At 60.1% G+C, this 26,153-nt stretch overlaps 1 protein-coding gene across 2 annotated transcripts in view; it reads right to left on the minus strand.

Annotated features, from left to right (window-relative positions):
* Positions 1–1,408: 1,408 nt before the first annotated feature.
* The window catches only part of PACS1 (phosphofurin acidic cluster sorting protein 1), a 103,982-nt gene continuing 79,237 nt past the window's right edge, over positions 1,409–26,153 (minus strand). For both annotated transcript variants that reach the window (XM_054034348.1, XM_054034347.1), the window contains exons 10-24: positions 25,709–25,802; positions 24,681–24,761; positions 24,179–24,294; positions 21,242–21,380; positions 20,404–20,508; positions 19,042–19,148; positions 14,918–15,072; positions 14,310–14,420; positions 13,568–13,670; positions 12,953–12,995; positions 11,490–11,532; positions 10,366–10,501; positions 9,206–9,432; positions 5,389–5,508; positions 1,409–4,933 (exon numbers count right to left, since the gene is read on the minus strand). In XM_054034348.1, the coding sequence (XP_053890323.1) occupies positions 4,821–4,933; positions 5,389–5,508; positions 9,206–9,432; positions 10,366–10,501; positions 11,490–11,532; positions 12,953–12,995; positions 13,568–13,670; positions 14,310–14,420; positions 14,918–15,072; positions 19,042–19,148; positions 20,404–20,508; positions 21,242–21,380; positions 24,179–24,294; positions 24,681–24,761; positions 25,709–25,802 (1,693 nt within the window). In that variant the 3' untranslated portion in view covers positions 1,409–4,820. The remainder of the gene's footprint in view (positions 4,934–5,388; positions 5,509–9,205; positions 9,433–10,365; positions 10,502–11,489; positions 11,533–12,952; positions 12,996–13,567; positions 13,671–14,309; positions 14,421–14,917; positions 15,073–19,041; positions 19,149–20,403; positions 20,509–21,241; positions 21,381–24,178; positions 24,295–24,680; positions 24,762–25,708; positions 25,803–26,153) is intronic.

The following is a 26,153-nucleotide window of genomic DNA, read 5'->3' on the forward strand; positions in this document are numbered from 1 at the left end:
CTGCAGTGGCTAGGGACAATTACATCCCTGATGTAGCTTCCTGAACTTCAGTGGCATTGTTGGTGCACCCAGCAGGGTGTTTATAGAGCTAGTTACCAATGGTGAAAGCAGTTTCTTGTCCCCACAGCTGAATTATCGGCACCCAGGTAGTTTGTCTCTCTGGCAGCTCCCTATTCACATGCAGGGGGCTAGTGTGATGGTAGAATGAGCCAAGATGCAGAGGCCAAACTGGCAGACACTAGGTCCAGCTGGCACCGATGCTGCTCGGAGCTGGGACAATGCAGGTTGCAGCAGCTCCATGGGTGTTTTTCCATACATGGCCTGGCAGGTGGCATGGTCTGGCTGGCGGTGGGTTGCCACTGTATGGTGGGAGGGGCAGGCTCTCTCCCCCACGGAGTGGGGTGGGGCATCTCTCTCTCTTTGGCCCAGAGGGGAGCATTTTCCCTCAGCTGCAATTCTCCACTGCAGCCAAGTTTGAGCAGCAGCCCTAAGACAATGGACCAGGTAACAGGACCCAGCAAGAGAATGGTGCTTGAATGGTGTAGTGTCCACCATGGGGATGGGGAGGGCAGGCCAGGCCCAAGGCCATCATACTGACTGGGGCAGGGCAGGGGCACTGGCGCTAGGGGTGAGGCAGCACCCCCTAGCTTGAATAATAGCAGCAACCAAATGCCTGGCTCCCATCATATAGAGCAGGGGTCGGCAACCTTTTGGAAGTGGTGTGCCGAGTCTTCATTTATTCACTCTGATTTAAGGTTTCATGTGCCAGTAATACATTTTAACATTTTTAGAAGGTCTCTTTCTATAAGTCTATAATATATAACTCAACTATTGTTGTATGTAAAGTAAATAAGGTTTTTAAAATGTTTCAGAAGCTTCATTTAAAATTAAATTAAAACGCAGAGCCCCCCAGACCGGTGGCCAGGACCCAGGCAGTGTGAGTGCCACTGAAACTCAGCTCGCGTGCTGCCTTCGGCACGCGTGCCATAGGTTGCCTACCCCGATATAGAGGGTTCACAGTTTAGTTCAGTGGCTTCCAGCACACCTCCCCACCCCAAATAGTTCCAGTGCCCCGGGGAAGGGGCTTCTTCATTCTGCACGAGTCCGAGCAACCCTGCAATTCCAGCTTCCTCCTGGCCTGTCCCAGCAGGGAAAGCAGTGGGAGTCTCTTGTGAGCAGTGTCGAGACAATGGTCCATGTCACACAGGGTATGTCTACACCACAATGAAACACCTGTACCTGGCCCGTGTTAGCGGACTCAGGCTCACAGGGCTCGGGCTCCAATAGAACCCAGGAGTCCTGGCTCCCAGCTCTGACTCCCTGTGGACTGGGGAGCCCCCTGCGGACTGGGGAGCCCCCTGCAGGGTTCAGGGTGAACAGACACGAACTGATTAAATAAAGAAATGACTTCTAAGAAATAACCACAGTTTAATGAAAAAACTCCAAAAAAAGGGGGGACAGCAATTCCCCCAATAAAATGTGTCAAATACAACAGGGGTCTCTCCCCAACCCCGGACAATGATCCCAACGTGGACGGAGTGCGCAAACCAAACGGGAGAGGCACGCACTTATACACACCAGCGGGCTATGTACACAGTGCCCTGGGGGGGGACAGATGGAGATTCCCAGCCCACATAGGCCCTGAGGGCCGGCCCAGGCCCCTTCCGGCCCCTATGTACTGGACCAGAGTCCTGCTGGGTGTTCGTGTGGCTCCAGCCTGGAGCCAGAGATCCCTGGGGCCCCACGCAGCTGGGGGAGTGCAGGGAGTTTCTGGAGTGATTTGTGGGGACACAGACCGAGATGGGTACCCCACCGGCTCTCATAGAGATTGGGGTGGTCTAGAATGTTCTGATGACTCTGGCTGTGGAAATGTGTGTTGGGATCATGTGGGCCTTGGGTCCCTCTACCCCCAGCCTGAGGGGACACCAGAGCTTTGCTGAGATCTCCTGGGGGCTCTGGAGTGCCTCAGAGCCCAAGCCTAGTGCGCAGGCCTGGGAGACACCCTGTGCCCAGCCCACTGACCTCCCCCTGCCTCATGCCAGAGGCAGCTGCAAGGTTCGGAGCACAGAGGGACAGGGAGCCCTGGAGAGAATCAGGACTGAACAGGCCACGTTGGAATGCAAAAGGCAGAGAACGCCGAGCAAACATGAGACCCCTCTGTGGGGCCAGCGCTGGCTGCAGCTCCTTGTGCTTGGGAGAAACTGCAACCGGGGGGCCAGGCTGCAGCGAGTGAGACCAGAAGATGGATGGGACACACTCGCTCAGCAGGGAACAGCTGGCCTGCAGGGGCTCGCAGTGGGGCACCAGACTGCGCTGGCGATTCGGCTCGGGACTTCTGGCCCCCCAAGCACCAGTTGTTCGGCGCTCGCCCAGGCCACCTGAGCAACCCTCAAAAGGAATTGCCAAGCCCAGGTGAGTGGCCCACAGTGCAGGCAAGCGCTGTTACAGACACTCGCTACCCGGCTCTATCGCTCGTAGCTCCTCTTGGAGCAGCCAGTGGCCGGGACTCAGACACAGGGACCATCCTGCAGCCTCCCTGTGACTGCAGGGGTAGCAAAGCAGCTACTGACTCAGCCAGCAAATAAACATCTTCCTGGGGAAGCCGGGCAGGCCCGTGGGTGCCACCTGTCACAGCCCAGTGACCTTCCTCCTCACCCAGCCAGGCTGGCACAGAGGACAATGGGAAATCAATGGAGGCAGCATGGAGCGTGGTGTTTGTATGTGTGTGTGTGTGTGCGCTTGCGGGGCAGGGGGCTCTGCCAGGCTGCTAGTGATGCAGCTGGCTTTATTGCTACCAGGTGGGTGGGGGAAAGCATCTGGAGTCTCATGCTCTCTCTTCTGCCTGCTGCACTGAGCGATCAGGGCTGGGTGCTGGGGGAAGCAGGGTGTCCGGGATGCCAGAGGGCTGGACTGCGGCTCCCACCTGCTCTTTAAGACCCCCCCACACCCCGAGAGCGTGGATGCCTATTGTCTGAGGCAGTAGCACTCCAGGCCCATCAGAACAAGGCCCAGGGAGGCACTTTACTGCCCCCTCCTGATAATTGTGGCTCTTTCAGAGCTGGGATCCGGGGCATCCTGCTCAGGGCCCAGGCAGGATCCACAGGGCCCAGGACGCAGCAGTGACCAATGGGAATTATTGGACACATTCCTGGACCCACCAGACCCCACTTCCATGGACTGCGGCTCCCCGGCAGACGTGTGGGGAGGAAAGAGCGGAGCTCACAGTGAGCCTGCATGGGAAAATCCAACTGCTTGGCTGCTGCCTGCTTGGGGCCGGGGGGTCAGAAAGACAACAGCTGCGGGGGGAAGGGAGAAGCAGCCCAAACCTGGGGCTTGGTTTAAGGGGGGTTCGTAATGAAGGTACTGGCTCGAGATGGAGCGGGAGGGATGAAGTGCAGCCAGGAGGGAAACTGGCGTGGGATGGCCAAATGCCGCTTCCTAGCTCCTGCCAAACCTGGGTGCTAAAGAACAGGGTCGGGAACTCAGTGCTGTGAGGGGCTCAGGGCTGGGACCCAGCCGCCTGCTGCTTCACTCTTAAAAGCCCAGCCGTGGACTATACTCCCGCCCCCACTACACCCAGGATCTCCGTCTGCCAGGCTCACAGCTGTAATAAACTGGGCCAACCCCAGTGACCTGATCCCTATTGAACCATCCTACTCTGGGCTCGGAGCTGGCCCGTTTGGAGCAGACGATATTCGGGGTCCTGGCTTTGGGGAAAGAGACACCAGCTGAAGCACGGCAGCTTTCTAAGCAGCCGCTGGCAGCATGGGGCAGGGCAGAGCTGAGCGTGGGATGGGGGGAGGGGCAGTGGGAAAGCCAAGCCTGCAGCGACCCAGAGCTGGTTGCTGGCCTGTGGTGCCTGGCTAGGCAGCGTGATGTGGCAAAGGTGACAGGCACGGGGAGGTTTGGGGGGGGGAGAGGGGAGCACTGATGCAGTGGGGCAGGGATAAATTTAAGCAACTAGGTCTTGGCAAACATTTAGGAGAGAGACAAACACGAGTGCCCAGGGGATGGTTACACAAAGCTGGAGGGCGGAGCACGCCCCTGCCGCAGGCCAGGCAAGGCAGACACCCCTCCCCCACCTCCAAACCCCACTGCCCCATCTCTGGCTTCACCAGCAGGGGGCTCCCCTCATGGGCTCATCTTCCAGCTAGACACAAAGCCACCAGTGGCTAGAACAGCTGCAGCATCACATACCAGGGCTCTCCTCCGCTTGCGAACACGTTGCCTGGAGTGCAGTGGCCCTGGGCATCAGCGAGTGCCCACTGCCTCCAGGAGGGGGCAGGCTGTGCTGGAAGGGCCCCTGTTTCCACATGCTATGCCAGGGCAGATGGCAGTGGGGACCCAGCCTGTGGCCTGGCTGCTTGTGCTTTTGGAGAAGGGCTACAGCAGGGGGTTAGGGGTGTGTAGGCCACAGGCGAGGGCAGAGCCGCTGGCCAGCTGTCCCAGGCAAGAGCCTTCGCACACACTAAGCACTCCCTGGCTTGGCTGTTCAGGGAGCCACGGCTGCTTCGGGCTGGAGGGGGGAGCGTGTCTCGGGCCGGCTGGGGTCCCTCCCTGCTGCGCACGGGGATCCGCCCAGACACAGACACACACACACACACGCACACGCATGAGGAAGCGGTCGGTGGCAGCTGGAGACAAAGCTGGTGATGGGGGGATGACAGGTTGGCACTGGAGTGCTCCCTCCTCCAGCCCTCCCAGTGCAGAACATACCAACACAGTTACGTAAGGAGAGTGGGATGTAGCCGAAGAGGCTTCCCGCTGGCTGAGGGTTCGGCCTGGCAGGTGGGCGCTGCCCAGCAGCAGGGCAGGCGCTGTCACACTGGCTTTGAGCCAAAGAGTCCGACGGGGAAGTGCTTGACGTGCGTGGGCCACTGCGCGGCCAGCTGGAAAAACTTGATGTCGCTCCACTCCACCCCGTCGATGGACACTGCAAAGGAATGGGGCAGGTTAGAGCAGGGCCTAGCAGCTGGCTCGGGGTGCAGGGGGTGGCCTGGGGCAGCTAGCCCCTGCTGAGCTATAGCTCCGAGGCTCCTGTGCCCCTAGCCCGCCTATGCTGCCCCCACTGGATGGCAAGTGACACTGTCCCAGCCCTGGAACTGAACAAACAGACTGGATAATTCCCACCTGCCTCCCCAACACTGGTATTGCGGGGTGGTTGTTAAAGCGCTGCCCCACCCCAGAAGTGGCTGCATTTCCACGCTGGACAAGAGACCTCTGGATCAACAGCTGCCTCACCTCAGAGCTGGTTGCATTTCAGCATCCTTCTATAAATATCCCTGCGCTCCCACCCAGAGGTGGCTGCATCTCAGTGAGAGACGAGGGACTCCTGTATAACCAGCTGCCTTGCCCCAGAGGTAGCTGCACTGCAGAGGCAGGCCTTACCTTTCATCATGGTTTGCTGCTGCTTGGCAGAGCAGATTAGCCGGCTGATGCCCTCAATCACCTGGCTCTTGGAATCCACTTCCTTTTCTTTGGGTTTCTTACTCAGAAAGATGGTGGGGACTGGAACGAGAGGCAGGGGAGCCCGGATTAGCGGGCGGTCAGCACAAGCCTTTAGACGGCAGTGCTGAGGGGAGGGCAGCTGGGCAAGAGGCAGGATGTGGCATCCCAGAGGCTGGTGGTGACACATGGACCCTGCACTCAGTGCCCAGCCTCGCCCCAAGTCCTGCCGTGGAGGGATGGAGGAACCGGCAGCCACAGGCTGGGAATGGCAGAGAGAGAACGCCCCCGGCTGGGTGCAATTCGAGCACTGGCTGTTAGAAGTACCTTGGGGCCCTGTGCTCAGCCCCCCAGAGTCTCTGAGGGGTCAGTCAGGAGCCCACGTGGGTGCTAGTGGGTCACATATAGCTCTCAAAGCACTTACAGAGTCTGCGCCCCATCGCGTGTGTGTGTGTGGGGGGGAGGATTGAGGCACAGGGGTAGTGATGCGCCCAAGGTCACGCCGTGAGTGGCAGAGCCAGACCCAGGCATCTGGGGCCCCATCTATTGCACCCCAATGTGTTTCTTAGGGCAGTGACTCAAACCTGGCTCGACTCTGGCTCACAGCTCAGAGGACAACAGCTGGTAGCAGGGGGGGGGCTGGACACCCCAGGGCCAGAGGGCAGCTCCAGAGAGGGGGCTGGAAGCTGGAGTTGGCTGAAGGGGCCTCACCTGACTCCTTCCTGCCAAGCTCCAGACTCGAGGCAGGGCCCTGCACTGCAGCAGCAGGAGCAAGGGGTAGGCTAGGTTTGGCCAGGGAGACACTGTCCCAGCCCAGAGCTGCCAGGAGGGCTGTGGGGGAGCAGAACTTGCCCTGGGAGCCAGAGCAGGACTGAGCTCAGGGCCCCATGCAGAGATGCTGGGAAAGCCTCAGAGACACACACAGGTGCCAACTTCTCCTGGCGCCGGTGGGTGCTTGCCACCCTGACTCAACCCCTGCCCCGCCCCCATTCCAAACCCTTCCCCAAAGTCCCCGCCCCAACCTGCCCTTATTGGACCCCTTCCCCAAATCCCCACCCTGGCCCCGCCTCCTCCCCTGAGCGCATTCCCGCTCCTCCCCCCTCCCTCCCACAGCTTGTTGCTGCGAAACAGCTGTTTCGCGGCAGCAAGCGCTGGGAAGAGAAGCGGGGACACAGCGTGCTCAGGGGAGGAGGCGGAGGTGGAGGTGAGCTGGGGCAGGGAGCTGATGGTGGGTGCAGAGCACCCACCAATTTTTCCCCATGGGTGCTCCAGCCCCAGAGCACCCACGGAGTCGGCGCCTATGGAGACACATAGCTGCACACCACCACCCTATAGCCATGGCCCCACTGTGAGTCAGCGATGACATGGGGAAAGAACCCAGGAGTCCTGGCTCCCAGGCTCCCCCTCCTCTGGCCAAGGTGGGAGGGGCATTTCAAGGACCTGTAGTGGTTAGTTCAGCAGGCTGGGGGCTCAACATAGCCCAGTAGGCCAACCCCCCCGCTCCCCTCTCCAGCTCCACAGAGCTGAGGCCCATTTCCCAGGCAGGGTGCCCCATGTCCCTGGCCGAGCCTGGGATTGAGGACAGATGGGTTTTGCCTGGGGCGGGAACAGTCTCTGGACTGGATTGTAAACCCTGCACTGCTGGAGCTGCCCCCACATCAGGGAGCCCTGGGGTTCATTCGGCCCCTCCCCAGCCCCGGACGGGGGAAGGGAGCCCTTCTGCCAACACCAATGAATGGTAAAGATGGATTAAATTGTACTAGAGCTGTCAAGGGCCAAGGGCGTAGCCTGAGCCCCCAGGCCAAGCCGCCCCATCACTCAGGGAGGGCCCCCACGCCACGGCCTTCCCAGCCAGCCTGGGGCTAACGCCTTCCCTCTCGACTGACAGACAGCAGCCGCCCGCCCGTCTGCGCAGTGGGAAAACTGCAACCCAGAGCTGCACCTTCAGCGAGCCTGAGGCCAGAAGGGTGTTGTGAACCTTCAGCCTGACCCCTGCCTCGCCCGGCCCAGGGAGCCCTGCCTCATGTCAGGCAGGAGTGGAGCTTTTACAGAGAGACGTCCTGTCTGGATTGGGAGATGACACGTGCTGGAGAACCTCCCCACCCCCGTCCCTGGGGCAGTTCTTCCAAGGGCGAATCCCCCTCCCTGTTAAACACTGGCCCCTCGGTTCCAGGCGGAATGTGTCGGGCCTCGCTCCCAGCCCGTGGCCTGCGTCTGCGCCATTAGAGAGCTTTAGCTTATCATCATGGTCAAGAGACGACTCAGTCCTGGGTCTGAGTACCACCTCCTTCCTATGGGGCATCTCCATTCCTGGCGCCTTGAAGCCACGGCAGCCCGTTCGGTACCATCCTCTGCTGGTCCCTGCGGACGAACAGCTCCTCAGATCCACCCAGGAGACGCATCATCCAGCCAAGAGCTGCTTCCTGCTCTTCTGCCACCAGCTCCCCTTCCAGCGCCCGCACACAGGCAGCGCCCGCTGATCTCGTCAGATGTGCCCTGCAGACCGAATCTGCCTGCCAGAGGTAGCTAATGGCTGCTGAGCTCCAGTCGTCTCCAATACTTGTCTGCTGGTCACTCAGTCTACCCGTCCTGTCTTCAGAATTCCTCTAGCGCCGTACTCGCGGGACTGTAAGGACATTCCCAGGAAGAAAACCCCAGGCACTATCGGGCTCTTTAACGTAGCAGAGAAGGTGGAACGAGAACCAAGGGGTGAGAGCTGAAGCCGGACCCATTCACACTGGAAATGAGGCATCAACATTCCTAGTGTGGAGGATTAACCATCAGGGGGTGTCTCCGCATCCACCCTGGATGCCTTTGGGGCAAATGCTTTTGTCAAACCCACACGCCTGGGCTCAGGGCAGGAGGTCACCCCTGGGAGTGGGGTGACGTTCTCCGGCCCGGGCCATCCAGGAGGTCAGACCAGATGATCTAATGGGCGCGTCTGGCCTTAGTGTCTATGACCGCACTGTCCGAAAGCTCCTCCCCACCCACGGAAGTACTCGTAGCTGTGAGTGAGTCTCCTCCGAACTGCTTCTGCCCACGTTCTTGCCATGAACTAGACTGCGTGCATGTTCCATTTCTCGCTGTCGGCCGCAGTGAGAAAGGCAGAATCCAGTGCCCAGTGCGAAGGAGCAGGGGCCTGTTTAGACTGACAGCCTCCCTGTGACACCCCCGCTCAGTCAGCTCCTCCAGAGTATGGGGTGAACAAGGGGGCTGGGAAAGACGTGGCAGTAGCAGAGCCGCCAATGACAGAGAGTGGGGAGAGAGGGGCGCATTTGCCGCTGCCTCCTGAAGAGGGAAGGCAGAGCTGGGTTGCAAACAGCAGCACCTTGCATGCTTAGCCCCGGGCACCCTGCAGAGGGCAGCGTGGGAGCGTCCTGAGGACACAGCCTTGCCGCTTGCAGCCCCTGGCACTTTTTGTGGGGAGAAGAGGGGCTGGCGGAGCCCCTAGCTCAGAGGAGGTTCAGAATGGGCTTCCCCCTTAGCTAGCAGGACTTCTCTGCGGCCCACACACAGGGCCTAGACAGTCTGCTGCCCCTAGCATGTCCAAGGGATGGGCCAGTTAGTGCCAATTCCGGAGACGACACATGGACAATGTTCCATGGGGACACTGTGATCAGAGGACTTGAGGTCATTACTGCCCTGGGGCCAGATTGGAGGCAGCACCCCTAGAGGGAAAAGGCCCCAGCTTCCGTTCCCCACCCTGTCACAGGGGGCCAGTGCTACCAGCCTGACGCCCGTCCATCCCCCGCGCACCAACCTTTCTTGTTCTTCTCTTTGGTGACGACTGTCATGGCCATGGTCCCCGAGGGCTGGCTCTCCCCGCCGCTGGGCAGCCGCGACACTTGCACCGAGCGGAAGACACTCTTGAGGGTGTTCTTGGAGCTGGCATCTCGCTTCTCGCCCTCCTTCCGGCGCTCCGTGGGATGAGCAAGCCAGTAGTCCACCTGCAGGCCAATGACGTCTCCGTACGGGCTGCTGGGGGACCTGAGGACAGTTGGGAAGCATCATCAGCAGCTGGGCAGAGCAGGGGTTCACCCCCAAGGGGCAGGACAGTACCATCCACATCACAGAGATGGGAAACTGAGGCATGGTTGGGAGGGCCCTGCCCAAAGACCTATAACAAGTCAGTGGCAGAGCTGGAAGAGAACCCAGGAGTTCTGGATCCCAGTGCCAGGATACTGGGGGCCCAGCAGAGCAAATTCAGTGCCAGACTCCTGGGGGATCCCAATGCCCCCTGCAAATGGTAACTAACTCTGATACATTCAGGAGGCGAGTGAACGTCAGCCTGCTTTGCCGAGGGCACAGGAAGCACAGAGGTAGTGTGACTTGACCCAGAATTAGGTACAGAGCCCATGTCCCCCTCCTCTAACCCACTAGACCCCATGCCCCACCCAGAGCCAGGGACAGAACCCAGGAGTCCTGACTTCCCGTGTTCTTGCTTTAAGCACTAGCTCAGAGCGAGCCCCAGATGTAGGACTCAAGAGGACTGCCTCACCCTGCATGAGTGGGGGCACGGGGGCACCAGCCACTCAAGGGCACTCATAGGGAAGGGATCTGCCAGCACCAGGAGCTCCAAGAGCTGGACAGCCCCGACCCCACGATGGCAAAGGCTATTACTGAGCACGTGCCCACAAATCCACTCTACCACGATGGTCTCGCACACAACCGGGCACCCGGACGCCAGGGTTCCCCCAGCTGCTGCTGACTCCCTGTGTGGCTAAGCTCGTCCCTTCCCCCAACCAGGCCTCATTCTCCCCAGCTGGAACATGGCAGAAATTATCTGCCCTGCGGGATGCCCAGTCGCAGCCCTGCCCCAGCGGGCTAGGCCCTGCACACACACGGATGGTGCCAATCTGCCCGCCGGGGCATGGGGTTCCTCATTAACGACCACGGGGCCGGTGGCCAAGGCTGCCTCACCCCACGACAGCGAGCCCACTGCTCATGGACGGCGAGGATGGGGGGGTGGCACAGACGTCCTTCACCAGGCCGGAGGAAGAGGGTGGGGACGTGGAGGGAACCGTCAGGCTGACCACGGGCGCATCGTCTCCGTCTCCTGCCAAGAGAGCAGAGGGGGAATCTGGGGTGAGGCAGGTTCCAGGCCGTGCCACTCAGACTAATTTCTCCCCCAGACCTTCTGGTTCCCCACAGGGCGCCTCGGCCTCACCACAGGGGCTCCCTCCCCACCCACAGGGGCTCCCTCCCCTGTCTCCCCACAGGGGCTCCGTGGCAGGCACCAAGTCCGCAATGCTGGTGCATTCCTCTTCCCCAAGTTCTCGTCTCCAGCCATGCCCCAGTTGGAGCAGGCCCAGGCCCTATTGCAGGTGTGTCAGCCAGGCCCCTACCCACTCTGGGCTGGTGGGAGATGAGCTCGCTGCTGCCGCCAGCCGCCCAGTCACTCCTGTGGTGTGAGAGTTCCCAGGCCCTACCCAGAGGAGGACCTGGGGACGGGGGCACTCTGGGGGTACCAGGCTAAGGAGCGTCCTGAGCCACAAGGTGCTGTCTCCTCCCTGGGCAGGTTCCACAGCCCTGGTGACTCCCCTTCAACACCTGAACTCTTGCATTGCATCACCCCCCTGCCCCCCAGCCCAAACGAATTCAGCCCCCAGCCTCCCTGCGGGGATCCGGCCGTCACTCCCTGTCCAGCCAGAGCGAGAGGGGAACAAGCCAAGTAGCAGCCTGGAGCTGAGGGAGGGGGGATCCCAGGGGCAGATCCCGTTGCTTGGACAACCCCCCACTCCAGTGGCAGCAGGGGGTAGTAAAAGCCCAGCTGGAAGCGGGTCCCTTGAGCTGAGGCTGGGCTGTGGGCGGAGGGGGAGAAGGGGGAGGATGGGGGGGGGGGAAGGGGAGGGTGTCTCAGCCAGATGGGGCCTCACCCTGCCTTTAACCAACCAGGTTCCTGGCCCTGCTGACTGCGGAGGGAGCCCTGGGCCTGCCCAGCTCAGCACCGAGCCTAAGAGCAGCTCAGGGAGGTGGGAACTGTGCCCCCCGACTCCCGAGATGGCACCAGTCCCAGCTGGCCTGGACCCTGGCAGGGGACGTACCTATGGCTGCAGGGGAATCTTCGATGAGGCCCACTTTAACCACCTGCAATGGGGAGACAGAGATCAGCAATTCAGGCCGCGCTGGAAATCAATACTGCCAGCCCGCCCAGGAGGAGCCATTTGAGCCTGCTCCTCTTGGAGCCCCAGAGCCGCAGGGCTGAGGTTGTCGTTAACCCTTCCTGCACCATGGGAGAAGAGCGTACATCCCCACTCGCGCTCCACCAGCTCCGTGCAGAAATCTAGGTGGACGGGACCCCCCAGGATCTTTGCATCTGGGCTGCCCACAGGCTAAGCACCATGCACCCCTGGGGTGACAGCGAGTGGGGGATGCCCTCTCCCGGCCATCAACCCTAGCTGGCATCCCAGTGCCCAAAGCAATGGCAGCCTCACCCTCTGGGACATTGTGTTGGCGTGTTTACAATGGTAGGGCAAAGAGCCGCCCTGTCACTCCAGTGCGCTGAAAGTATCCGGACAACAGCGAGCCCCTCCAGGCACTGGGGGCTGCCCTCCCCCTTTGTTCCTTCGCTCAGAGAGCATCACCCAGCCAATGCCCCAGGACACTCTATGCAGAGCCAGTCAGGCTACAGCAGAAGCATTATCCCATTTTACAGATGGGGAAACTGAGGCACAGAGCAGGGAAGTGACTCGCTTAAGGCACCCAGCAGGCCAGTGGCAGACCTGGGAATAGAACTCAGGATTCGTCACTCTCAGGCCAGTTCTCTATCCACTAGGCAGCAGCGAAGGGCTGGAAACACTAACTCCAGTCCTGCAAGCAGACCTCTGTGGGGAAGGACACAGCAGAGAGGCTCTGATCACTGTTGATTATTCCCGAGGTTTAACCCTCGCAGGCCCACGCTCCTAGAAGAGGCCCAACCCTGGCATGTCTCTCCTCTGGGCAGCCTGGGGCCTGGGCGGAGGCCCTCGGTTTCGGCCGGCCTGCCTCAGGGCCCAGCGAGCTCGGAGCAGCAGTCCCAGCGCTCTATGGGGAGAAGGGACTCTCGTGCAAAAGTCACTGCATTCCCTGCTCAGTGGGCGGATGGCGCCCCCTGGTGGCCAGCAGAGCTCACACCCCTCGCAGCCACTGCAGTGAGTCTGGGGCTGAGCAGCGTGATCCAGGCCCTCTGGGTGTCGGAGATGCAATGGGGCTGGCACACCCCGGAGAGCCTGGCTCTGGAGCGGTTTTGCCCGCGTGGATCCCACGACAGCAGAAGTCCCGAGAGTTACCTGCTTACCAGGGAGTGGGATTAACCCCCAGAAGAACTGACCCAGGGCCAGGGCAGGGGGGTTAATTCCAGTCTGCTTTAGCACCAACACTGATGGGCTGGAGGCAGGGAGCCCTACCCTGAGTGAGGCAGGGCTCAAACTGGAGGGTCACAATGGGCCTTGCCCCACCCCAGCGGTGTTCCTGGGCCCCCACTGGAGGGGCCCCAGGGAGAACTAGATGCCCAAGGGGGCAGCCTTACCCCAATGAAAGGAATGAACTTCTGATAGGAGTCTTCATCCGGGCTGCGGGGAGAGGAGACGAGTGTTAGGGTCTGCTGGGGGGTGGGCAGTGAGCCGGGGCCCATCGGGCAGGGAATGCCTCACCTGGCATGCATGAGGGGCATCCGAAGCTCGCCGGGCTGAACGATCCCCCCCGCCCCACCACATTACTGACAGTGACCACGGTACAGCTCCCACCTGATGAGGCGGGTAAGTTCCCGTCCCCATGCCAGAGGGGCTGGGACACAAAGGGAACTGGCACTCCAGAAACACACCCACAGTCGGGGCAGCCTTGAGAGAGGTGGAAACAAGACAAGGCACGGAGAGGGGAAGTGATGTGTCCGAGGTCACACACTGAGTAGTGGCCAAGCCAGGACGAGAACCCAGGAATCCTGGTTCCCAGCTGCCTGCTCTAAGCACCAGTCTTCACTCCCCTTCCCACTCCCAGAACAGGGACCAGAACCCAGGAGACCCGATCCCAGCCGCCTTGGCAGTGATCTTTAACAGCTTTGCTATCCCAACTGAAAGGGTCTTTTGGGTGCCTGTAACGTGCGACCAGCCCCCTGCCGCAGGAGAGTCGCCCGGGCGACACTTACAACTTATGCTTGCAAGTCAGCATGGCCTCGGCCACAGGCAGCTGGTGGGTCGTGCTGGCTCCGCCCACATACTGCACGATGCGGCCCACCACATCGAATGGCTCTGGGGGCAGAGGGGAGAGAGGGGTGTGACCAGCAATCCCCACAGAGCCCGCTCCCTGCCTCCTTGTCCCCGAGCCCGCAGCAGGGGTGAGCCGCACAGCAGAGCCAGGGCACCCCCCGCTGGCTGAGTGGCGGCAGAGGAGAGGGTGCTCTCGTTGCAGTGGGGAAGGGGGTGTGTGGGTCAGAGGGGATTCTGCCCCAGGCAGGGGCGGCCGAGGGAGAAGCAGGTGGCCAGGCAGCAAGGCTGGAGGGCCAGAGCTTATGCTGCAGTAGGAAGGGGGCAGGACACGTTCTCACCCAAAGCTCCCGCTGGCCCCACTGGAGACACCCCCCTCCCCCTCACTGCACACCGGGCTGGAGCTGTGACCCCTTCAATGACCCCTGGTGCTGGGGGCAGGCCCCAGGGACTAAACCAGGGCTCAGGAAGTAATTGGCCAGGCCTGCTCTGTGCAGACAAAACAGCCATTGCCATAGGGGAGCCCAAGCCACATCGCAACAGCCGGGCCCACCCCTACCCCACAGACCGTGACCAGCTCTAGCTGCTCCCTCGCTAGACCCTGGGGAACAGCGACCCAAAGCCCTCCCTGTCCAACAGCACGGGGGCCATGGACACAGTGCTTGGTGCTGCACGGCCCCTCACCTGTCCCGGGGGGCTCGGCCCTGCCGAACAGCTCCCTCCAGGCGGAGTCCAGGAACGTGCAGCTGTACCTGCTGTCCACCGAGCCCAGGTACTTGGCTACGGGGTGGGAGCCTGAGGAGGAGAGAAAGGGGGGTATTGTTCTAGCGCCCCCTGTGGGGGTTCTTTGCTGTGCACTACAGTGCCCACAGGAGGAGTCCTTCAGCCAGGTGCTTCCGAGGGGCATGGGCAGCGCCCCCTACAGCCCCAGGGATGCTGTTACAGGAGCGATGGTCTAGCTGTCCTGTGGATGCCATACCCGAGATTCCCACCCATCCTGACGGGCCTTTACGCAGCTCCATAGCAACGCAGAGACCTTTCCCAGCTGCTGTGTTGGTATCCCCAGCAGGAGGCGGCCACCACCCAGCGGGCACCCGCTACAGACCCAGATGTGCTTTGCTCAGCCCCCCCTCTGTGCACCCCTGGGTGTCAGCATCGGACCCAGACCCGTGGCTTAGCCACACTAACAGGGAGAGGCTAGAACAAGGCCTGCGCCGACAGCCTCACTCTGGCTTCAGGGGGGTCAAGTAGGACTCGCGCCAGCTGGGCGGGGTCTGGACAGAGGCACCTACCCAGCGGGACGATGAGGAACCGCATGTAGCTAAGCCAGTCTGGGGTCTTGTTCGCCAGCTGCTTCACAAAGAAACGGAGGATGGCACTGAGGTAACTCTGCCCCCCCACAGCCACCACCTTCACGGGCCGTGGCACGGAGGAGTTGCAGTTGCAGCTGGAAAAGAAAGGACAATGGGAATGTGTGTGCTTATTGCACCCCTCTGCCTGCAAGATACGACGCTTAAACAGCTAGGCAGTGAGTCCTCGCCTGGCACTGAGACCTGATCATCTCTGGGCTGGGGCACCGGGGCCGTTTGTACAGGGATCCGTCACCCTGTGCTGAGATGCAGCCAGCTCTGGGGTAGGACACAGGGGCCATTCATATAGGAGTCCCTTGGCCAGCGAGGAAGACAATGAGTGCCCCTCCCCATACACTGAGGTAGGCAGTACAGGCACGGAGGGCTGGTGCTCCTGCCAGGCTGCAATGCACCGAGTTGATGAGCGGCTGCTATCTCCGGCACTGCCGTGCCCAGCCGTAATTACCATGCCAGGGAGCAGGCAGTAAATCCCAGCAGAGTGCTCCAGCGGGACTCGCAGATGAAAAGCTTTGCCCTGAGCAGGGCAGCAGCCCGTGGAGCAGTGACGACAGCAACCTGCCAGCTAGACAGAGTGGCTGCTGCCCGCACTGAGGAAAGGCCCCTCTGAGGGAGGAGCCAGCAGAGTCCGCGCAGCGCCTGGCATTGCTGCTCTCTGCCACATGGAGCATCCTGGGGGTCCTGACGCCGCTCCAGCCTCTCTCAGCCCTGGGACCCAGCGTGCCCCCACCAAGCTGTGGAGGTGGTTCTGGGAGCAGTTCCCGAGGGCTCAGCCCCCTGCCAGGCCCAGCACATGTGCTCAGGACCAAGGACCCCTCCAGCATTGCTAATGCCCAGCTCGTCCACGGGCCTGGCGTCCTACAATCCAGCCCAGCACTGCGCCTCTCCCTGCTGATCTAGGGCAGCTGCAGTTAGACGTGCCACATAACAGCCATCACTAGAGGGCACCAGAGAACCACCAACGTCCTTTAGGCAGCTAATAGGGCCAAAGAAAGGAGCTACCAAAAGGCTTGGGGAAAGCCTGTCCCCAGGCGAGGGAAGAGATCAGCGCTACAGTGCAGTGTCATGGGCCCTCCCAGCTATGCCATCCTAGACCCCCTCCCTGTATTTCACTAGCCCCTCTGCTCCCCTTTTCACCAGCATGCAACTGCTGGTGCAAGAGCCTTCTCCTCTGCAGTTCCTCCCCATCTCACCTGCCTGAGCTGACAGCGTCTCCTCTCCCCTCCTCCGCCAAGCAGAACAATGCTAGACCTCTTCCTTCAGGAGTGTAAGTGGCTGTGGGCATTGCCAGCCTCCACGCCCTCAGTACTCAAATCCCCCTTCGTGGGGGCCACCAGATTCAAGGCCTGGACCACAGGCATGAGAGCAGGGGAGTGATTTTGCTGGAAGCTGTGACCCCAGGGGGTGCAGTGGATTCTGTGACAGCCTGCGATAGCAGGAACAGGACTTGATGGCTCAGGGGGCCCTTTCTAGTCCTATGTCCAAATGCAAAGAGGGCAGGATGTTCACGCTCACACAGGTTGTCCTCTCCCGGGGAAAGGAGCATGGGCTGAGGTTTCCCAGTCAGACAGACCCCTGGGGGGGAGGGCTGCAGGCTGACAGGGTTTGGGTGATCTGTAGAGGCAAGCAATGGGCTTCCAGCCTTTCTTGCATTTTTCTGATCTAACCATCCAGGTTTGCTTTCGGCACCTGTCCCTGCAGGATCTGATGCACAAAGGCAGGCGGGAGAAACAAACTTTCAATTATCTACTTCAGAAGAATGTGAAGTCTGAGTGTTCCTGAAGGAATCCGTGGGCGCGCTGGAGAGGTGGATTGGGAACTCACTCCCCTTTGGTGATGGGAGGGGGTGGAATTGTTAGGAAAGAACATTTCTCCCAGCTGTCTGTAAAGCACCTAAGGCCTTGTCTACACTATGAGGGGAGATCGATCTAAGTTACACAACTTCAGCTACGTGAATAATGTAGCTGAAGTCAATGTACTTGGATCTACTTCCTGCGGGGTCCACACTATGCAATGTTGATGGGAGACGCTCTCCCGTCGACTCCTCTTGCGCTTCTCGTTCAGGTGGAGTACAGGAGTCGACAGGAGAGCAATCTGCGGTCAAGACATGCTAAATCGAACGCTGATGCATCGATCACCACGCATCGATCCCCCAGGAAGTGTAGATAAGCCCCAAGTTGCAGGTGTTACTACGTCCTGCCCGTCTGACTCAGCCTGCCCCTTTTTTGGTACCTGGACTGGTAATTCTTTTACTAGCTCTCCAGTTGCCCATAGAGTCTCCTGGAGAGAGACAAGGCCGATGGGACCTGACTTTCTAACAGGCACATTTTGGCTTGGTTTTTTCAGGGAAATCTTTCATATCTTTCTACATCTTAAATAACCCCCAAGCTCCTGTCTCTCTGCCGTGCAGGCGGAAGGAGAGATGGCTCTATGGAACAGTTAGCCGCCTGCAGTACAATCGGCTCACCTGAAAACAGCCCCAGGGAACAGACAGCATTTTAAGTGTGAAGACGGGCAGAAAGAGTGGGTAAAAATAGCCCGGCTACATCCCCAGCCAGCTGCTGCTGAGTCACGCTGCGGCGGTCACTGAAAGGCCTGTGTACCTACACTGCTGGCAGCATCTGCAGAGCACCTCTGGCTGCAGGGAAGCAGCCCTGTGGCGGATCTGCTGGCAAGGCACGACCTGGGTTAGGAGCAGAGCCGGCTGGGGAGCAGTGGAGATTGCAGACTGTAGGCAAGGCCTACGCGGCTCCACCTGTGCATGAAGCAGGCTGGGGTTTGTCCCTCAAATACCACAGTATTCAGAGTCATAGGCAAGAGAACCATGGGAAGACTCCAGCCCTCACGTTCCTGCACTATGAACTAAGCATCTTACACATCTGTGGCAGCCTTCACCCTGCAGGCCCCTGCTGTGCTATACAGCACCGCACGAATCATCCACTACTGGAATGCAGCCTTCTCTGGGGTGGAACACTGCAGCTATTATATAGAGATAGTTCATCTAGCAAGGAAATGCAGCCAGTTCTGGAGAGAGATGCGGGGAGGGAGTAATACAGGGAATGTTTGCCCAGCAATGAAATGCCTCTGGGGTGGGGCAAGGGGCTGTTTATAGAGGGATCCCTTGCTGAGGGCTGAGATGCAACCAGCTCTGGTGTGGAACACAGCAGTCAGGGATGTTTTAAATGGGTGGAATATAATTACCATGCTGGACTCTGGGCAGGACCCTGGGAGATAATGGGCAGGAACATGATACCGTCAGGAGCCCTTGAATGAACACAAATGGCCAGGATCTTATTTCCCATCTGAAAACAGCATCTCAAGTGGCACAGGACTAGCATCACCCTGGGTCAGTGGTTCAGTCCTGGAGCCGAACGAAGAGCTCCCCCTACTGGAACAACAGCCCTTCCTCCTACTTTACCACACTCCCAACTACTGCCCAGTCACTGGCACCAGGAGTAGCGTGGAGGAGAGCACCCCTTACTCAGGTCCCCACCCAACTCCCTGCGGGAAGCCGCAGCCAGCACATCCCTCGCCCGCGCCGCTTCCCGCCGCCCCCATTGGCCCGGGACGGCGAACTGCGGCCAGTGGGGGCCGCGATCGGCCGAACCTGCTGCGTCAGCAGGTAAATAAACTGGCCCGGCCCGCCAGGGTGCTTACCGTGGCGAGCCGCGTGCCAAACATTGCCGACCCCTGTCCTAGTGCCATGCTGGGGCCTGCATTGACTGTGAGGGAAGAGCACCCCCAATTGAGCTCCTGCCCCACTCTCTGCAGCACAGCGCCCCCTAGCACCACACTGAGGCATTGGTTTGGTATCAACTCCGAGGGGAGAGTGCCCTCTAATGAACCTCCAACATCACTCATGCCACACTTTGGTTTTGCCTAGAGGCCTCACATTCCAAGCACTGACCTGGCCTCACCCTGCTTAGCTTGCGAGAGCTGACTCATAACCCCCAGCAGGGTTAGCTAATAGAGCAACTCCACCATACTCATATCGATGGGAACCATCTGCCCCCAGAGCCGGGACCAGAGGGCCACCGTCCTTTACTCACTATCTCTGGATCCTGGTGAGGACAGCAGACAGGACGGCCTGTACCTCCACAGTGGAGCACGTGCACACGACTGGCTTCTTCTGATCCTGAAGCAGCTCGGCCACATACTGGCAAGGAGAGGAGGAAAGGTGAGCACAGCATGCCTGTGCGTATGGGAGCAAAGGGATCGGTTACAACACCTGCCACGCAATGCTCCTCCTCTGTGCTTAGCAACCAGAGTTGCTGGGGAGAGGTGGGTAAGCGTGCACCTCCCTGCGCCAGCTGGCTGTTCCTGCCGAGGGCCGGCAGGCTGTGGGGGCACAGACAGGACAGGTGGCAATGGCCACGGGGTGTGCGTTCATTCCAGACTGCCAAGGGCCGGAAGTGCTGTGCCTGCCTAGTGAGTGGGAAGTGGCAGCTGTGAGGCAGCAGAGGCTGGTTTGCTCGGGGCTTGGCAATCTCAGGTGTGAGATCAAGGCAAGTCAAGGGTCACAACGACAGTGCTGGAGACTCCCCTTCATGGCTTGCAGAGGCATGCTGCTTACAATGCCCACACAACAGGCACCGGTGAGGGACCCGCCCGAGGGCAGGGGAGAGGAGTCAAGGTCTCTCCACAGAGTGTGCAAAGAGGAGTGGGCCTGTCAGCTGCAATTCAGAGGGTGCTGTGTACTCTGGGGGCGCCTGTGCAGGGCGGGAGGACTGGGCCTCGACAGGTGCTTGGTATTGCAGTGAGGAGGGCTGGCGAGGGACACGCAGAGACCCAGAGCCGTCGGAGCCCACGCTTGCCCTGGTCTGGACTGGAAAAGATCAGCATCCGCGCCAGAGCTTCCAGCCCACCTATAACCACAGCTCGGGGAGACTCCATGCCCAGTCAAGGGGGATGCTCAGATGGGATTCAAACTCTGCCACCCAGTCACAGCAGCAGCACTGATGCTCACCTGTGGGGCAGCCAACCCAGCCCCTCCCCCTGGCATTTCCCATTCAGCCCCTGCCCCAGCTCAGCCCAGGCAATGCCCTGCACTTCCATTGCTCGCACAGACCGGAGGACCACCTAACAGGCTCCCCTGCCGGCACCAGCTCCCCGCAGAGGCTGGCTCCAGGCGCCGGCCCCTCTGCGGAGCAGCCAGTTCCACTCCCAGGGCAGCAGGGCTCCGAGGGCCCGGGTGACCCGAGCTGTCACTCAGTTTGCATTGGACAAGGCAGGCACTGTGATGGCAGCAGAGCCCAGAGACTGGCAGGGAGGGAGATAGGCCCCATCCCCTCGCTCAGGGCTGAGGCACGTCAACGGAAGACAGGGAAAGAGAGGGGCTTCATCTCCATGGGTCATTGCCACCCCTGCCCAGCAGCACTTGCAGGGTCCCGTCCCAGGGCCGGCCTCCCTACCTGGCCTTGCCAATCGGCCGCATTCACCAGGATGATGTTCTCGGGCAGGGCCGTGTCCGACACCAGGATCTGATTCAGCTGGTCATAGACGATCTTGCGAGGAATCTGTTGGGGAGGGAGGGCAAGGGGAGGGCTAAGTCTTGGCAGGGCACAGGTGACACACACTGAGCTGGGCCAGAACCCTGGAGGTTCCCCTGGTGAGCAGCTGTTACCAGGAGCCCGGCTCTCTGCCTTTCCCTCAGCTCTGCATATCCAGCCACCTGCCATGAGGCCCCTGCCGCCCCCCAGCACAGCAGGGAGAGGAGGGAAGGCGACTCCGGCAGGGGGAGTTCAGGGAGGGAGATCCATTAGCTGAACTAGAACGTGGCCAAGACACATTCTGTTATACACAGTGCCTGGGATCTGTGCGGGCACGACACAACGGTACAGATCATCTGGAAGATGGAAAGCTACAGCACAAAGCGTCCCCTAGTGCTGTGCTGGGGCATTGGAGCCAGGACTGACCCAAGGGAGAGTGCCCCCTACTGAGCACACACACCCCCTACTGAGCACTGCACCCCCTAGTGCTGCACTGGAACCAGCACTGACCGAAGGGAGAGCACCCCGTACTGAGCATCCCCTCCACCCGCCCCAGCACTGCACCCCCAATGCCATTGCTTCAGTACAGTTAGAGAGAAGCTCCCCATTGATGTCGCTCATTGCAGCCCCTGGCCCTCTGTACAGGACTCCCAGGCAACCGACCGTGTTTGACTAGATCTGTGATGAGCTCCCAGCTGTAGGTGGTGCAGGCTGGGATCACCTCTCCATGGAGCAGTGCCTGGGGTTGCATTCACATCACCTGTGTGCTATGGCCCAGGTCCGGGGACCTCTCGCTGTCCGAGCTGTTGGTCCGTTCGCTTAGGGGCTTGGAGAGCTGTCTCTCCTTCAGCGGGGTGCTTCTCTTCTGCCGGGGCGTGTGCGCGGCACCTTCCATTTTGCTGCAGCAGACAAAGGACAGTGCTGTTGGCCTGGTTCCCTGGCATGGCACAGCATCCAGCTCGGAGAGCAGGGTCCTTCCCCCACGCACCAGGGTGTCTCATTGCAGATACACACACAGGCCCCGCTCAGGTCTGAGCCACGCCCTGGGGCTTCTGTGAGCGTTTGCACCAGGACAACGCTTGTCCGCTGGCAAGGGAACAGAATGGCATGGCCAGGTGACGGGTTTCCTGGCACATTGTCAAGAGTGGGAGCTGAGCAACACTGCTGGGTACAACCAGGACTGGGTGGGCTGGTCAGACACAGGGCGAGCCCACGTACAATCTGTAGCCAGCACAGGCTGAGAGGGAACCCCAGGGGCGGGCTGTCCCCCCTCCTCTACCAGCAGATCCAAGGCGGGCTCCTAGCCAGGAAGGTGCCCACCCTTTGCCAAGGGTTCAGAGGGCAGTCTGCCATGATCCGGATTACTCCAGCAATCCGAGAGCAGCAGAGGGGGCTGTGCTAGGTGCTGGGGCTCGATCACCACAGGAATGCAGAGCCCACCAATGGCTGACGGGTTTGGCATCTCTCCTGGAGCACCGAGACCCTGAAGGGGTGAGGACCATGCTGTGCAAGCCTTGGACATACGAGCTTACAAACCAAGACAACAAAGCAACATGGGGGGCGGGGGACCCAGAACATGGCCAGTTTAGAGCACAAAACTCCACGCTCCTGCCCACACCCTCCTCCCTCAGTAGGGCAAGACGGGCATGCTCTCCAGCCCAGGCCCCTGTGGGATGAGGTTGGCATTCACACCAGCTTACACTCCCCCCCACAGAGCCGGGGATAGAACCCAGGAGTCCTGGCTCCCAGCCCCCCGCTCTGACCCAGTAGACCCCACTCCCCTCCCAGAGCTGGGACAGAACCTGGGAGTCCAGATCCCCAGTCCCCTGCTCTAACCATTAGACCCTGCCACTGCATTGCTAAGGGATATTTGCCAGTTCCCCCATTAGAGAATGCCACTCCCCTGAAACGTGACCTTGGTTCAGATGGCCCCACCTTACTGCACAGCCCAGCTTGGGTACTGGAGTCCCAGCTCTTCCTTCACGGACTAGAATACCGTTTTAGTCCTTGCTCCTAGATTCAGACGTGTGAAGGCCAGAAGGGCTCGTTCTGATCGTACAGTCTGAGCTCCCCACCAGGGGCCAGCCCAGCCAGCTGATCTCCGTTAGTGCCCGAGAGCCAGCCAGCTCCGGGGGGAAGAGAGGTGGAATGTTATCCAGCTCATGCCCTCCCCGCCCCCAGAAGTTCAGACTCTCCCCTGCTGGAGGTGCAAGTGCCGGGAGCTTGCAGTGCTGGCAGGCAGGAAACCAGAGCTTTTTGCTTGTAAGCCTAGCAGCAGCGCTCCCAGGAGCCCGAGGACACAGCCCCCTCTGCTGCCACCTGACAGCAATTAAGCAAAGGCATTAATTCCAGGACAAAGCAGCCTGGCGCTTTGCTCCAAGAAGGCACTGCTCAGCGTCAGAGTGCAAGCAGCAGCTTCAGCACTATCAGGGAGACTGGGGGGCGGAATATCGATGGCTAAGCGCTTCCCCCCACATAGCATCTGGGAACGGGGCCGGCATGGCGAGCCTGCGTCACACACTGAAGATGCACTTTTGGCAAAGCAGGAGGCAGATGGGGCAGGTTTCCACGGGGAACAGAAAGGCCTTTGAACACACTAGGTATGTGGATCCAATCCTTCACTCAGTGCAGCTCCAGTACGGCCCCACTGCCTTCACAGCGGGAGAGGCCTAGTACCCACAGGGGATGGGGGCCCCACACCATGCAGTCAAAGGTTCAAATCCAGCCACGTTGAGATTGAGCCCCCAGCACTGGATGGTCTGTGGGCAGAGCCACGAGGCATCACCGCCCTCTCTGGCCTGGGATGGAACGGGCAATAACAGACCAGACCAGAAAACTGGCCAGGGGAAGATGCCTAATGCTGGGAACTGGATGCAAAATGCCACACAGTCCTCTGAGCGCCCAACATCTGATATGCGAAACTGAGGCGACATAGTGAGAACCACACATTCCAAGGGCAGAGCCAGAGATGCAACCCAGGCCTCTTGACTCCTGCAACATCCCCTTTCTCTCTGGGAGGGTCTCAGGCAGTTCAGGTGCAACACACCAGGTTGTTCTGGCAGGGAATCTCAGCAGGGCTGTAACCAGCAGTTTGCTTTAAACCTCTCCAGTTCAGGGCCAACTCACTGGAGAGCACAAGGCAGGGGTTGCCTCTGGGGGGCAAACCCCACTGATCCTGGTGATCTCGTCCCCAGCCTGCCAGTGTGCGACATCAGTGACCTGTGACAAGCGAGGGATAGGCACCCCCGGGGTTCTGGGGCTGGAGTGACAGTTTGAGTAAAGCCCGCAGAGAGCCTGTGTTCAGGGAGAATTCAATAAACCAGTTCTAGAAGAGAAATCGAGTTCCACCAGCTGTGAGATCAAGGAGCCTCCTCCCGGGGTGACGAGTAGGATCTGAACCCCAACCCTGCAGAGTGCTGAGGAAAGGGGCCTGCCTGGGAATGGACAAGGAGGTGGAACCTGTCTATTAAGAGCTACATCAAGACAGGTCATGGAAGGGGAGCAGTGGTTGGTAGCTATCAGCCTGGCTAGGAGCCAACTCTCTAAAGGGGAAAGGGAAATGTCCTATTCTCTGCCCCCTGAGCCAGCCAAGCCCCCTGCCCTGGGCTGGCCTAGAACCAGTGCCCCCTAGAGGCAGTCACCTGTTGCCCCGTGCCACCCATGTCTCCCAACCCTGGTTTCAAAGCAGGCAGCTTACCTGGGTGATGCCATGCTCTGAAGCTCCCCCTTGCTGCTCTTCATGGGTGTTTTGACTTTTTCGGGGATGATTAACATGGTGCTGGAGTCTCCGAACGTGTCCTGCTCGCTCGCTTCCTACGGACACGGGGAGGGAACGAGGAGGCTCCAGAGCTCATTCTGGCGATCAACAGCTGGGGCCCTAATGGGCGACAATTCGCAGCCAAAAGCCACTGACTATGTCGTTCCAAGCAGCCACTGACTGTAGGTGCCAACTTGAGACAAGTTGGGCTCCACTGTCAGAGGGGCTGTGTCCCCCCATCCTGAGCTCAGCTTTGCGGCACTCTACCCACTAGGCCATGCTGCCTTGAGTGGCAAACAGGCACCAGCACAGGGTGTTACCTTGGGCATGTGAGCACCCCCAAAAGGGAGAGGCCTGTACGTGCCACGTCCCCCTGGCTCCAGCTCCTAAGCCAGGAGGAGCACTGAGGGGAGAGTGGGCCAGCGCAGCTGGGGCATGTTACCAGGGTGTCTATTTCGCTGAGGCTGTCGTCCAGGTTTTTACTCCGCGAAGGTTTCAACTTGTCCCCGACAGCTGCGTCCATCTGAAAAAAAAGCCAAGGGCAGAAGGATTGGGGAGTTACAGGTCTGGGGCAGCTGTGCTCGCCCCCCCTCAGCCACCCCAGGGGCTGCTGCTCAGAGCCACTGGCCCAGCCAGGATCCCAACAGTGCTTCCCAGCTCATCCCCGGAGTCCTGCCCCCTTGGCTGAGTGCTCCGTCCAGACGGTGAAGCTCTTTGGGCAGGGTATGAAGGGCCAGGCCCACTCCGGGCATCTCCTGGCAGCACTGCCACTGTGCTGAGCAGGAACGCCTCACAGACTCCTTGGGCTTCACTGCCCATCTGCCTGTGTCCACCGGCCGGCTCCTGGTTGACACTGGACTGGCGGCTCTCAGTGTTCGTACAGCACCTAGCACACTGGGGTGCTGGGCCACGAGTGAGGGTACTGTGTGTTGGTGAATACAGATAATCAGTGCTGATAAGTAGCAGCTTGGCCTTTTACAAACACTAGTGTTAGAAAACCCAGTTTGTATGTGCCAGGCTCTAGGGAAGCAAACTCTGCCTAGGAGCTGGGGAGCACCGCGGTGCCAGAGGGGAGACCCCACCGCCCTTCTGTGCACCAGAACTGCCTGGACTGAGGGAGGGTTGGGGGCAATTCCAAGGGGCCAGGATAGGTGCTGGCTAAGATTTTAGTGACTACGAGGCACAGGCAGCTGCCCCTTGCACTGACAGGCCGTGCTGCTCTGCCTCGGCCACTGAGCCAGTCCCCAGGCCGAGCGGAACACAGCACTTCAGCACTGCTCAGGGAGGAGCGGTCACCTGCCCCCGCCCAGCACTCCCGCAGCCACCTGGCTCCAGCAGAGCACAGATCCTGCGACTGCATTCACATGCATTGGAAGTCGAGGTCACGTACCAGCTGCGAATCACCTAGGCCTATGTCCAGCACCCCCCGCTGGATCACGGGACCCACTCCCTCCCTCTGCGATTACTCACCGGGCTGGTGGCATCTTTGCCCAGGCTCCCCTTGCTGTTAAGGCTTCCAATTTCTGTCTGGGAGCTGGACTGAGACATTCCCTCGAAGAAAGGCCTGGCAGGGAGAGATGCAGCGGGTCAGGGAACAAAGTGCTGCTGCAGACCCTGGCCTGGGGTGAGGAGAGGATCAGAGGGATTCAAGCCTCAGGGATGGCCTGTGCGAATCCCGGGCGTATTTTAGTGCCTATGGGCCGGCCTGCACGGTAGAAACTTTGGCTGATATTTGAAGCCCCGTTTCCTCCCACAGTTTGCACTGCTCTGCAAGAGGCCCTCCAAACTGGCACAGGAGAGCACAGCAATGGGTGCTAGCGCAGGGCTCCCCGTCCCTTCCAGGTTCTCTGGCACTGTCTCAGCTACGGAGTATCAAACGCCCCAGCCTGGTTTGGAGCGACAGGCTCACCTTTCC

The sequence above is a fragment of the Malaclemys terrapin genome, chromosome 7 (genome assembly GCF_027887155.1).
Source record: "Malaclemys terrapin pileata isolate rMalTer1 chromosome 7, rMalTer1.hap1, whole genome shotgun sequence".
Taxonomy (NCBI): domain Eukaryota; kingdom Metazoa; phylum Chordata; order Testudines; family Emydidae; genus Malaclemys; species Malaclemys terrapin.